The sequence below is a fragment of the Botryllus schlosseri genome, chromosome 5 (assembly GCF_051294905.1).
Source record: "Botryllus schlosseri isolate E-star chromosome 5, Bs_hap1, whole genome shotgun sequence".
In the NCBI taxonomy this organism is placed as follows: Eukaryota; Metazoa; Chordata; class Ascidiacea; order Stolidobranchia; family Styelidae; genus Botryllus; species Botryllus schlosseri.
Window position 1 is genome coordinate 10,015,709 of NC_137240.1, and position 13,483 is coordinate 10,029,191.

The 13,483-nt window shown below is 39.5% G+C and overlaps 2 protein-coding genes and 1 long non-coding RNA gene across 3 annotated transcripts in view; 2 read left to right on the forward strand and 1 right to left on the reverse strand.

The window, feature by feature from the left end:
- Nucleotides 1-13,483, reverse strand: part of LOC145439713 (uncharacterized) — an 84,662-nt gene that overhangs the window by 63,817 nt on the left and 7,362 nt on the right. The gene's annotated exons all lie outside the window — the stretch shown is intronic.
- On the forward strand, nucleotides 2,960-6,956 carry LOC145439697 (GLIPR1-like protein 1). Its single transcript, XM_080317255.1, has 7 exons — nucleotides 2,960-3,106; nucleotides 3,610-3,664; nucleotides 3,923-3,936; nucleotides 4,944-5,112; nucleotides 5,702-5,840; nucleotides 6,427-6,542; nucleotides 6,620-6,956. Exons 1-7 carry the CDS (start codon nucleotides 3,031-3,033, stop codon nucleotides 6,777-6,779), a joined length of 729 nt encoding a protein of 242 aa, XP_080173381.1. The 5' UTR covers nucleotides 2,960-3,030; the 3' UTR covers nucleotides 6,780-6,956.
- Nucleotides 11,425-13,483, forward strand: part of LOC145439677 (androglobin-like) — a 45,765-nt gene continuing 43,706 nt past the window's right edge. The window contains exon 1 of the mRNA XM_080317203.1: nucleotides 11,425-11,639. Within this exon, the coding sequence (XP_080173329.1) occupies nucleotides 11,567-11,639 (73 nt within the window). The 5' untranslated portion in view covers nucleotides 11,425-11,566. The remainder of the gene's footprint in view (nucleotides 11,640-13,483) is intronic.

Genomic DNA, 13,483 nt, shown 5'->3' on the forward strand with positions numbered 1-13,483 from the left:
TCAACAGTTGAATATTGAGTTATACTCAAAGTAGGAGTCGATGTATTGGCTGCCGGGCTGGTTGCCACGACGGTGGTGAAAACGAATTTTGGCCGGTATGGCTGCCCGGTTGAGGGCAAGATGTTGTAATATTTTTATTATAAGTCACTTAGGAGTCCCATTGATTCGGAAAGGTGAACTGAACATTAAAGCACATTCCCTTGTTAGAAATTTCACATTTGAACGCGATGTGCTATAGGCTCTATCGCTTTACGATTCTACCGTAAGGGTAGCGAGGAGACAGCAATATCAGACAGATATCGTCTTGAGTTAACTCCAGGCCTACACTGGTACCATGAAAGCTCTTACACCTACCCTATTGTAAACGGTCTTCTAGTAACTCTGCTACTCGTGGCCCATGCACCTAATTACCTGACAGTAACAACCCACTGTTAACAGTAAATGGCACAAATTTTGCATTGGGCCTTGCGGTGCAATTGTGTAAAACTAGGCGGTGAAAGCTGTGGTGTGATGTTACCAGTGGTAGAACTGAATCATTGTATTAAAAACCGGGTCGGTTATGTTGGTTGAACTCGACATTGTCAAACATAGTATGGCCCACCGGTGATGACTAATGATGAGTGGGTCAAAGTGCAAGTATTCTTCGGCATATTTCTATCAAAAGTTGGGATTTGTTATAAGTAATAGGCCTACTGTGCATCCAAGTAAATAATCTCTCAAGACAGCAATAGTCGAACATGCTCATATATTATACTTACCATATTTTGGAAATCTAAAAGAGGACACTTTTTCAGAAATTTGAGACTTGCAAAACCGGAGAAGAATTCTCAAAAACCGGTGAATTTTTCTCACTTTGCGATCGGTTGACTAAAAAAAAGGTCATCTTTCCGCTCAGAGCTCAAAATAACGTTTTTCTCTCCGCATTGCTTGGTGGATGACTAAAAAAAGGCCATCTTTCCGCTCAGAGCTCAAAGTAACGTTTTTCTGTCCGCATTGCTAGGTGGATGACTAAAAAAAGGTCATCTTTCCGCTCAGAGCTCAAAATAACGTTTTTCTCTCCGCATTGCTTGGTGGATGACTAAAAAAAAGGCCATCTTTCCGCTCAGAGCTCAAAATAACGTTTTTCTCTCCGCATTGCTAGGTGGATGGTGGATGAATAGAAAAAAAAAGGTCAACTTTTCGCTCAGAGCTAAAATCACCGTTTTTCACTCCGAAATACCCCCGGAGCGTTACTTCTGTGCTAATTTACGGCATATCACTCGCAATTTGCTCTAAATCTGACCTAAATTTTCAAAAAAGAGGACAAAATCTCAAAAAAGAGGACAAAAGGGCGTCCTCCGAGGACACTTTCAAAAAAGTCAAAAAAGAGGACAAATCCTCTTAAAAGAGAACGTATGGTAACCCTATCATATATCACAATATAACCGTTCGGCGGCAACATTGCTCTGGCCACAATAAGCAGTAAGTCTGCGACATCAAATTCCGAGAAAGGCAGATATAGTTTTCAAAGAATAATGTGGAACGAACGCTAAGGCTAAATCCCTTTTATGCAAGTTACAGTGCTAGAAGAATATACTGGAAATATATGTTGTTACACTGCTAGAATAGAGTCCTAAATGATCAGCAATATTATATATGACACGTAACAATGAAGCACTCCACGGAAAAATAAAGACATTTATTCTGGGGTTACAGTTTGGCATCATGTGACTGCAAAATGTCTGAATCCAGCCCGCGACTCAAATTGAATTGGACATACCTGCAGTCATAGTTTAGCTGATTCAATTGGTTTTGTAGCAGGGGATTGTGGTTACGATTTTCGTACAAATTATAATGAATGATCTAAGCGGAGAGGAATTCGAACAATTTCATATCCGTTTCCTATGTAAGAATTCAAATATGGGGAAGTTGGCACTTCTGCTGGAATTTTCATTGACACTCGAGTTAAATAGTATATTCATATTGAAATGAACCCGAATATTTTCGGCTGACACTCGTCAGGGGTAATCGTCAGCAACTAGTAGAGAATTGGAAAGAACATTGTATATCAACAATCGTATCACAAAATATGACGTCACCAGCATGAAATTTCGAATGAGAGAGCGTTCAATGTACTATTTTTAGGTGATACACGAACTCCTTTTGTTGACAGAGTTTTGGTTGGTGTATTTTGATAAAAGTTGATTCCAAGGCACACAAATGGAATTGTGAACGGCCTCGAGTTGCGTAATGAATGTGACTGTCACAATGTGACACGATATATGTGCGCTGCTGAATTGTGAACGACACTCGAGTTGCGTAATGAATGTGACTGTCACAATGTGACACGATATATGTGCGCTGCCACCGTTGACTTTGACCTTGTTAACATTTACCCCTATACACCACTGAATAGCCGGGAAACACGAGTATCCTGTATAACGTGACAATGACCTCGAAATCGGATATAAGCATTCGATGCAGATATAAAAACAAGCGAAGCACAGGTTGTGTGGGCATGCATATGTTTAGTTTGAAATGTAACAAAGCAATTCCTTAGTCTGTGTGCGATTCGGGGCATGAACCCCGGACCCGTTTTAATGCCAAGAACTTTTCGCGTACTCCGCTATAAGACTTCGAGAACTGTGACATAAGTTCCGCGAAAATCGCGGATGCAACTACAATTCCTTCGGGTCGCGACATTTGCTTGCTTCGACCTCAGTGGCCACTTTTGTATTTTAGTCCGGTATAGAGGTCTGCTTAAATAGATATAAATGATTTGTTTTAAACTATTTTTACTTGACGAAATGTAGCGAAGGCAGCTGCTCTACGGGCACGCCAAATCGTATATCCTAGAAGCTACAAGTGCTAAACTTTCACAGGTGTAAACTCCCAAGGTTTTAAACTCATACATGCAAAACCTCAAAAAGTGCTGTGACGGCTAATTGGTAGGAGGGAAGGAGCTTTCTAGCTATGTGCCTGTGTTGCTGTACTTACAGTCGCAACGATGTCTGTCGCGTAAAAATAATATGCCTATTTGTATACAGTGCTATGCGTGTAATGCTAAGTATGGCTAGCTGTCGAGTCCTATTGCTATCACTAATGCTTTTATTTGAAGGAAGTCAAGGTAAGAATATTGGTACACAGGCATTTGGGGACGTGTCAATGTAAACGCATTTAATGTTACTTCAGTTGTGCGAAAACTGTAGTTATAGCATTGGCACAGATAGGGTTGCATTTAAAACAAAAAAATACCAATAAAATACATGTTTTAAACAAGGGCCATGTTTTAAACATGTTTGTTTTATATTGATTGCTGCTTTAAATGTAACCCTAGTCACAGAGATATATTTTGTAAATTTGTACAAAGCAATACATAACTATTTCTTCTCTTAACTTATAATGTCTGATACGCTCCGACGGCATGCCAATGTTTGTGACCAAAGTAAATATTGCGGTATCCTACCTTCTGAATGCTTGTAATGTTAATTCTACGGAATTTCTCGAGTAGGCGTGTGGTTATTTCGTTCTAAATTGATACAATTTTATTGAATGTTGATGGTAGATCACCCGAAAGTTCATATCGAGGATTGCATCTTCTCTTTCTAACATCCCACTGCTTACTTTTAGGATTGTTTTTCAAGAAGCGGAATATGTTTAAATACCGACCGAGAAGACTGCAAAGGTATACCGATAGAATAGCGAATCTGTTGGTAATTCCTATGTGGAGCAAGTTCGTATGACCCATATAAACCGCTCCGCGGCTTTCCTCTTCGATATATTAGATTGCGGCACACCCTCAATATTTAAGATCACTTTCGCAATTCGAAGCTACAAGATATATTACAGTATAATAGCAGTGACCACATTCTTTGAGGACATACATTTTTACTGGTTCGTATTGCAAACATATTAATCCACATCTTCACTAATTCACTTACAGCCGAAAGCCTACTGGTAAGTAATTTTGTCTGTACTTTACTATATCTCTCACACACATCACGCAATAGGCTACCCCCATTCCTAGATACTGATATGTAAACTGCAATACAGGCCCCTCTCCCATATTGGCGTGAAGTACCATCGTAAGGCATAGGCCAGGAGCGGGTGACTTCCCCGGTCGGCGGGCCTGATACGATAGGATGACGTACTGTGCGGGCCGGATTACAAAATCGATAAATTAATCGCGTATTTATCCACCTATACAAGGAATAAATTGTATTTAATATAGACCAAAACAGTATTTGATGAATTTATTAACCTAATGTACTTCAATAACTGTTGGAGTCAATCAGACATCTGTGGTTGATCAAAGTTGTCAACAAGTTCTTCGAACACAGGCTGCATGTCTGATATAGAAACCCCTAGTAAATAATTGCACCTGCATGTGAGCATCATCAGTTGTATTGAAACGCAACCTTGTCTTGTTAACGTTCGTGGTCGCAAATCTTTGCTCGCAAATGTATCATGTAGAAATAGAACGTTGAATATTTTTGTCCTTGATGTTTTGCGGCATATACATCGACTCATGATAGACATAAACACGATATGTGCATATGCATTGGATGATATGTAGACACGAACGGAACAAGTATAGTTTCATGACCATCTTTCTCGGGCTAGCAAACTTGGATTCATTCTGTGACGCATAAAGTTTGTCAATACTTTCAGATTAGAATTTCACTTTCAAGGTGGAAACTCTCTGTGGGCCGCTCTAAATCCTGTCACGAGCCGTATATGCTACCCGCCCCTGACATAGGCTATATAATTGGTTTGATACTGCTAGTGAAGTGAATAGAATGCAATATCTGGCTACGTAAAACATGTCTGATAACCAAATTTTTTCTGTATACAATATCGGATATTAGAATGGGAAGTGGAGGAGTATACCTAATAGTCTCACTCAAAGACTACGAATATATACGGTGCCACCCAGTCAAAAGAAAAAGCAACCCTTTTTATAGCATCGCCACCCCTCGAAGGATTTGAGATGATACCAATCACCGAAAGCATGAAGAAAGATTTTATTAAATATCACAATCTGGCAAGAGGTTCCGTCGATCCGCCCGCAGCCGACATGAGAATGTTGGAATGGGATGATAAAATTGCTCAAGTTGCGCAGAAATTTGTCAAGTAAGTGCGATCTAGACCGAGTAAAGACTCTGAGATATTACTTACATTCAACTTGCCTTATCTAATTCAAAACAACTTTCAGTTTACACGGTGACGCGGGATATCATGAATTCCTTTCGTTTTTATGACTTAACACGACTAGGGTTGCATTTAAAAGAAAAATCATTCATTTTTTATTTATTTTCAAGCCACGACGTCACGAATATTCAATTGTGACGTCGTAGTCGATTGACATTGACCATTGACAATATAGGGTAAATATATTGCTCCTTTGACAAAATATCTGTACCATTGCTGTTGAACCGACTATTTTGAGGGTTCCAACCATCGCATATCGATATACGTTGGCTATAACTGGTGGTAATTGACCTTAGGCTCATACAACATGTTTTTTAGAAAGTATTTACACAATTACGGCATAATTTTACAACTTGAAAAAAAAACAATTTTTATTTTAAGCGCCGTTTGTTTTAAATGAAACCCTGAACACGACCATTTGAATTAGGAGTTCTGTCCCCCTAAAAACGCGTCCATGGTTGACTCTCTGAAATGTTGCTTACGAAACCGCTGTCAAAGCTCTATAATTCAGAAAATGCGAGTTCAAACACTCGGACGCGAAAGAACGAACCATTGCCGGGTATCCGTACGGGCTCGGCGAAAACATATTCGTGGGAATGTCGAAGTATCACGTCAAGCCGCAGTACATAACCGAAAAGTGGGACGAAGAGGTAGGTTTGTCTGCTAATTTCTAGGGCCCTGCCGCTGAGATGGTCTGTCCTAGTCGTTCTCAATGCGTGTTGGTTGTTAATATTATTTCTGGAAGAGTATGAGGGATCCAGGCCTTTTCGAGGACACGAGTCTTGTTCATATGATGAATACGCCACACATTGAATGTTCGCTTTCTACACCATGACATTTCAATGACAAGAATAGTTATTCCGGTTCAGTTTTAACATCTAGTGCTTTCCATATAAAATGATGAATTCGGCTTTACTTTGACTTGTGCTTTGGTAGCTTCTGTGACCATCGTATCGTGTAACAGCACACATCCGTTTACGACTATACAATTCCTTTCGCGCGAATGATACTCATGGTATTACGTGACAGCATGCTCATTGGTGCAAGAATATCTTACATAAATGGATTGGTGAATAAAAAGCATTGTATGCTCGGAATTTCTTGTTCTAATCGTTTTGGCGTCAATACTGTATTCGTAAGCAACAGGTTTTATAATTGCCCTTATCTCTCCGTTGTTAATGTAGCCTTCTATCCTTTTGAGGTATTGTCGTGTTGTGATTTTTGATTTTTGTGCAGAGAGAATTCTACAATTTCGACGACATGAGCTGCTTACCGAACAAATTGTGTGGTCACTATACCCAAGTAGTATGGTCCACCTCAACCAAGGTCGGCTGTGCCATCGCAAAATGTCCGTAAGTATAGAACCATACTAATGGACAATTGGACAAATGGGCATACGTCACCGTTCTAATATTGTCCTCTTTTACAGCCACATTAAATACACGTCTCACAGCATGATAGATCTGATCGCAGTGTGTCACTACGGTCCCCCTGGAAATTGGAGGGGGCAGAAGCCTTATAAAGTCGGAGAGGCGTGCTCGGCTTGTCCCGCTGATGCCAATATATGCTATAATGGCTTTTGCACTTGAGCGATAAACTTTATGGATATGTGCTCCAATGTGCGCTGTATATTTGTTTTCTGATTAAGCTGACAACGATTGATGTTGACTGTAAATAATTTAACGCATATTTTAGTACAATGCATTACGATGATTTGTGTGATGTATATTGGTTTAATGCAAGAAAATATATCTGAATGAAATTGATGATTTAGGTACTAATTAATGAAGCGTGCTAATCGTGATACGATTCATACATAAAGACATACCAGTACACAAAAACAAAAATGTTTAAATCAATAGTAGAATGAAATACTCATACGAGGGTATGAATAGATTCTGGGATGGAGTTTGTAATTACTCAATATGCAACTATAGCAAGAATATGTGTATTCAATCGCATAATATACGAATCCATGATCCAATTACCCCTTACACGTGTGGGTATCGTGTACGAAATGATTGATCCGATTGCTCGGATAACTCACTTGATAGCACGATCGAAATCATCGGCAAATTACCTTTGTACGGCATGCGGGGTTTTGCATAGGCTATATCATTATCTGATCCGAGTCGTAAGCGGTATTATCCCAAAGCATAGAACGAAAGTTGGCTGTGCTGCAAGTCGGCAGATCGTAATAATAACGGTAATAATAATTATGCCTGGTGTAAAATGACCAATGAGTACTTGAAACCAGTGTTGGGATCAAGTCACTAACTTCGAGTCACGAGTCATTTCGAGTCATTGCACATTTTGACTCGAGTCAAGTCAAGTCAATCGAATTTCGAAGGTGACTCGAGTCAAGTCAAGTCACTCGATTTTCGGAGGTGACTCGAGTCAAGTCGAGTCAAGTCAAGTCAAATCACGAGTCAAGTCACAATTCAAGTCAAGTTGCGTTTTCGAAGTAGGAGGCATGATTACGTCATTGCATTTTGTTAGCTGTCTGAAATACAGATTGCGTGGTCATTGATTTTGAACCGATGATCGAATATAGAGTCAAATATACACGCAAGAAGGCGCTGTATCGCTCACATATACGTATAACTGCTAAACTACGTAAAATTGCATAGCTCCAGTATATATAGTTACCAGCGAAAATGGGTAATAAAGAAACGAATTGTTAAGATGAAATACATTACCCATTTACAAATTGATATGATACAATCCAAGCCTGCGCTAATGGCTGACAACTATATGAATTATCTTTCAATTTAATTTCATTAAAACAAGAGGTTTGATTAAGAACAGAGAACAGAAATAAACATTTTGCTCTTAAATTACTTGACTATACAAGTTTACGACAACGTAAGCTGTAAGCGTCGATCACTTCGTTTGCGGTCAGTTTATTTGTGAGAGAACAATGGAGGCTCAGTGAAACGCACGATCATTTAATGATTGGTCGCTCTCACGGGTTGCACCAGCGTTTCGTGAACGATTCGACCATACGCAAGATTCAGTGATTTTTATCGGCACCGATTTCTTGATGACTTGAAATTGACTCGTGAAATTTGCTCCGAGTCACGAGTCAATCCACATTTCTGATACGCCGAGTCAAGTCAAGTCAAGTCATTGTAGCAAAGTGACTCGAGTCAAGTCAAGTCATGCGTAAAAGGTGACTCGAGTCATCCCAACACTGCTTGAAACACCATGAATACAGAAACAACAAGAAGTTATGATCCTACATTGTACTTCGACCGGCAGGCCTACTGGTCAATTGGTAGCAGAAATGAAGTAGTAACCAAAATCAGGTCAGGATAATAACACTGAATATCGGACTGATGTAAAATGACCAATGTAGTATAAAACAGTGCTCTCAACAGGTGTGCACGGTGCACCGGAAATTGCAACAAAATATGCATGAGGTGCGCCAGTGGTGTCGATGTTATTTCAATTTTAATATAGATACCATCATAAGTTGTGTTGAAAATGGGCAGAGAGTACGATAAATTTTGTTGAAATGTCAAGGGGTACGGGCGCTAAAAAGGTTAAGAAACACGGCTCTAAAATAAGCCGTGATCAGTGACGAGCTGGGGCTGGTAGCCTTTTGTTAAGTCGGCATACATGTGAAAGTGATGATCTTTTTTTTTGTGCGCTCAAAAGGATGCATGAGTTCGACGCAACAACTTTAGGTGTGCATCACACTACAAATTGTCGAAGGGCACGGGTCTAAAACACTAAAAACACTTTAGCTGCCAAGGCCTGTTATGGAAATTACCAACAAACGCCAGCAAGCAATGAATTTTCGACTAGTTGAATATTTAGCTGGAATCGGGCGTACTGACAAGTGTAAACCTTGTGCATCTTACGAATTTTTTTTCAATATCAAGGAATTATCAAAATATTGCAATTTTTTGGCTTCTAATTTTATGAAAGACCACCTAGTGGTCAAACCGAAAAAAGGTTGACCTGTTGTATACAGACGTTATTTTAAAAAAAATACTTCCGTTACGAAAATGGTTGTTTCTGACAACAAGCCTATTGGGTAGCGTCGAATACACCCGTAATCAGGGGATAGAACCAATTCCGGACTTCACTGTACGCATTTGAAAATATCCTAAATATAGGATTGCTGGCACTTTATGGGATTGGGTAAAATCCTAAATTTAGGATTGTTGGCAGTCAAAATGTTAAACAACTCGTGTGAGCTTAGCCTATATAAAAATCAATACTGTAAGGTTGACCGGGAGATTGACTTTTTCTTTCATTCTAGTATGCCCTGCCCAACTTTTGGACGGAGATCGAACATAATAATTAAATCAAATGATCGCTCATGTAACGCCATTGAACGATTCTCTCGTGGCAACGCGTATCATTTGGCATTCAACGACAAGACCTGTGTTTGATCACCGGATCGTATTGACAGAGTTTCCAGAGTACTCTATAGTTCATATCCGAAACACAATGCGGCTATTGATAAGGTAAAATTACGACAATTATTTGCCGAGATGGTGAAGGCGTCGCCATTCATTGTCATATATGTCGGATTACTCGGTGGCACTGATAAAATGATAGGTCTACCAGATTGGTAAACAGCGATATGTGTAGCAGGACTTCTGGTGCTGATCCAGCGGCCATAGATTTCGGATGGTACGGGATTGTGGAAAATAGATCCGAGCTGATCAGTTTCAGAAATGTAATATTAAGTACTTTAGTTATTCTAGCAGCATTGATATGCCCACTCCTCCAACATCCTATAAGATGTATAGTGCATACATTGAGAGCTGCAAAGCTATAGTCATTAGTTAGGTATGCAAGTATAAAAATTAACGAAATGTGCGTATGTAGTGAATGTGAATGTCGTAGGCTACCACTAGATGCAACGAAAATTTAGTTAGTAATCTGTATCGAGAACTCCTAAACTCGTTTTGGACGCAAGTCGAAAATAACTTTCAAATCCATGAGATGCACCCATCAACATTATCGAGCATTGGATTTTCCTTGTGTAGAGTGTTGAACTATTGAATGATTGGCATATATTCCGAAGTGTGGAAGCAACAATTGAGTAAAAATATAATCACTTGTGCAAATGTTTTTAATACGACATTTGCAAAGAAAGCGGTGGGCAGGTGCATTTTACCAACAATCAAATTTGTTACGCAACACAAAGCTATCGGGCTATTATCCGTCGGTGAATGTTAATATTGGCACGCTTTGAGGGGGCGCTTTCTTGTGTCTCGACTTATGTATAACCATCACAACTCGGTAGCGAATGACAATGAATGCGAACACCGACTAATCGATGACAGATTGAAGCCGGATGAACTCCCAATGTTCAATTATGCTCGTATTTACAGTTACTGGCGACTCGGTCTTAGTTCGTAGCACATGAGCACCTTGTAAAATATGAAAAATGGGTTTGCAGTTACATCTCAGCTGCTATGGCCGATTTTCTTAGCAAAGTAAAAACGTATAAGCTTACTTTATGACCATGACCAGGCCGATCATCAATTATTGTGTTCATGTTTTCGGTATTAACGGTATTCTTCTAATAAGTTTGTAACAATTAAGGAAATCAAATCGATACAATATCATGAAAACCAAAATGCCAAGATGTGTACCTCGCTCGTCAGGATACCATTGGCGACGTCCACACTGATAAGCGTCATGTGGGTTTTCAGGTCAGGATGCGATATTAAATCATCTGTAGCCATGACATTATGAAAACGGGTAAAATTATACGAACGAGACTCAATTTACGATATCAGTCGATCATAGCACTTAACGACTCCACAGTGTTAGTGCGTATTTCTAACCCCATCAATTTCTGTAAGCGGTTCAGTTCAATTCGGTTTTATGAATAATTTTATCATTTCATGATTGTGATAAAATACAAAGATAAGAAGAAACCGAAACGGCTTGTGGTATAGTCTTTCAATCAGACGCCCACGCGGTTAAAAATATCGCATGTAGTCTAATTATATAATTGATCCCGTTGTATCGGTCATCAGATCTGTAACAGAAGCAATGCTGCCGGAATAGAATTAGCCAGACATACGCCTAATAAAATCGAAATATAAAAAGTCGATGCTGGTCTGCGGGTCTGTGCCTCGAAGCCTTCCCCGCCACCGAAATCCGCCAGCGCAATCTGCTAGACGCGTATCGATTGATCACAGAGAACGCATAGAATATATCTGCCTTATTTTTCTTGTATCATAGATCATCGCGTGAGTAACAATAACATCGGTGTGAGGGTTGCTTTGTACCAGGCTTAGGTAGCTTGGTGAAGGGATTTTCGAAAATCGGTTACTGTTACTATCAGGAATGGAAGTTGGCAGAATTAACTTTTGAGATATCAGATAAGTAAAGTAGTTTCTGGATGTCTGCCCACGGAAGCTCTGCCGCGAGTTTGGACGGACGTAAAAAGGATACCGAACGTCGTAAAGGGCAAGGTAATTATACTGAAGGCGTATAGGCTATTGTCCTCACCGTCCTCACCGCGTAAATGGTAAACCGTGCTGAAAGTCGGAAGCACATGAATCATAAGTATATTATCAGCTTGGTGCAAGATGACAATATATATTCGAGTCATTCCGTCGGTTGAACTCCACGGCATGTTTACCGAGAGCAGAGTAGAACTATAAAATCATTTAGGAATCTATTTTCAATTTCAGTATATCTGGATGGGATTCCGCAATTATATATTTTCTTCTTGATTTGTAATTAACGCTGATACGTCCACAAATGACTGACTTGCGGTTTGCTGCATGATGTTGATTATCGCATATGTCGTATTTAGATACTCATATTAGCACATGGATTCCCAACCTTTTATATTGTCGCGACCCAAAATTCCGATTTGAAGATGTTTCGCGATTCACCTCAAAATTTGGAATGCTAATTACTATAGGGATGATGTGAATGTGAGGTTCACGTTCACAAACGAACCTTGGTAGGTTCTGCACTGTGAACCTTTTTCATATATTACAATTTTCACGTCATTATAACATCTTTGGTTGAAATTTATTGCACTTCAACTGCGGGCCACTTTGTGCCTGGCGCTGGCAGCATAAAAAATCAACACTAAACGAGCATGCGGCAGCTTGACAATCTCAAATATTTTACCGGCTTTGTTACAAAAGTTTTCTCGAAATGTCCATCTTTCTGTTTGTGAATATTGATATCGTTGTCTGATGTAAAAAATCTAGCAAGCGTACGGGATCCATTTCGATTTAATGTGTTTATTGTATCATAAAAACCAAATGCGTGCGATTGTGGTGTTGGCTACTGATGTATAACTTGTTAATGGGGTAAAACCCATGGTGCCGCCATAGCACACTCTGCCAATATCGACGTAGCAATACTCGACGCCGAATACATTGTCCGGTGTGGCCTAGACCGTTAAGGCGTAAGCTTATATTCCCTTGCAAGTCCTCGTCGAAATTGTTGGCAAAGCGACGGAAGATATTGAGTTTATGAGATTATTATATCCTTTGATTGCTCCAGTTGATGCATTTGGCGACGTTCGAAAAGTCAGTATGTACTTCAGCATTGTGGCATTATGTGACCCGAGTCGTTGCTAGGTATCGTGTGGATAGTAAATATCACTACACCTAAATGTAGGGTTGCAATTAGCATTATGACGTCACGTGACGTCATGAGGTTCACGTTCGCGTTCACACAGAACCTTTCAAAAAGGTTCGCGTTCACACCAACCCGAACCTTTTAGAGGTTCACACCATCCCTACTAATTACGAAAACATGGTCAGCACCTTCGCCCGACCTTGTCTTGCGAAAAGCCTTAAATAAAAATGGGCCATGCTACTAGTCGGCAGATCAGTCAGGAATCATAATAAGATGAATATTGGTCTGGTGTAAGGCTGTATTTAAAACAAAAATCAATTTAAAATATACATGTTCAAAACAAGGCCCTTGTTTAAAACATGTTTTTATTTGTTTTTCTTGTTTTTTTTAAAGCCATGACGTCACGAATATTCAATTGTGACGTCATATTGGATTGATATTGACAATTAAAAACATATGGTAAATATAGCTCCATTGACGAAATATCTACTATTGCTGTTGAACCGACTACTTTGAGGGTTCCAAGCATCCCATATCGATGTACGTCGTCTACATCGGGTGAGAATTGTCCGTAGGCTAATAAAACATGTTTTTTGGAAAGTATTTACACAATCTTGGCATAATTTTACAACTAAAAAAAATTGTTTTTTTAAAAATGGCCTTTGTTTAAAACACGATTTAAGCAAAGTTTTATAAAACACCGTTTGTTTTA

What these genes read in the sequence shown, in the direction of transcription:
- LOC145439697 (XM_080317255.1), top strand. Translation starts at nt 3,031, where the DNA reads ATGCGTGTAATGCTAAGTATGGCTAGCTGTCGAGTCCTATTGCTATCA. An exon ending in TTTATTTGAAGGAAGTCAAG is followed by an intron (nt 3,107 to 3,609) that starts GTAAGAATATTG and finishes GCTTACTTTTAG; the next exon opens with GATTGTTTTTCAAGAAGCGG. An exon ending in GTTGCGCAGAAATTTGTCAA is followed by an intron (nt 5,113 to 5,701) that starts GTAAGTGCGATC and finishes TCTATAATTCAG; the next exon opens with AAAATGCGAGTTCAAACACT.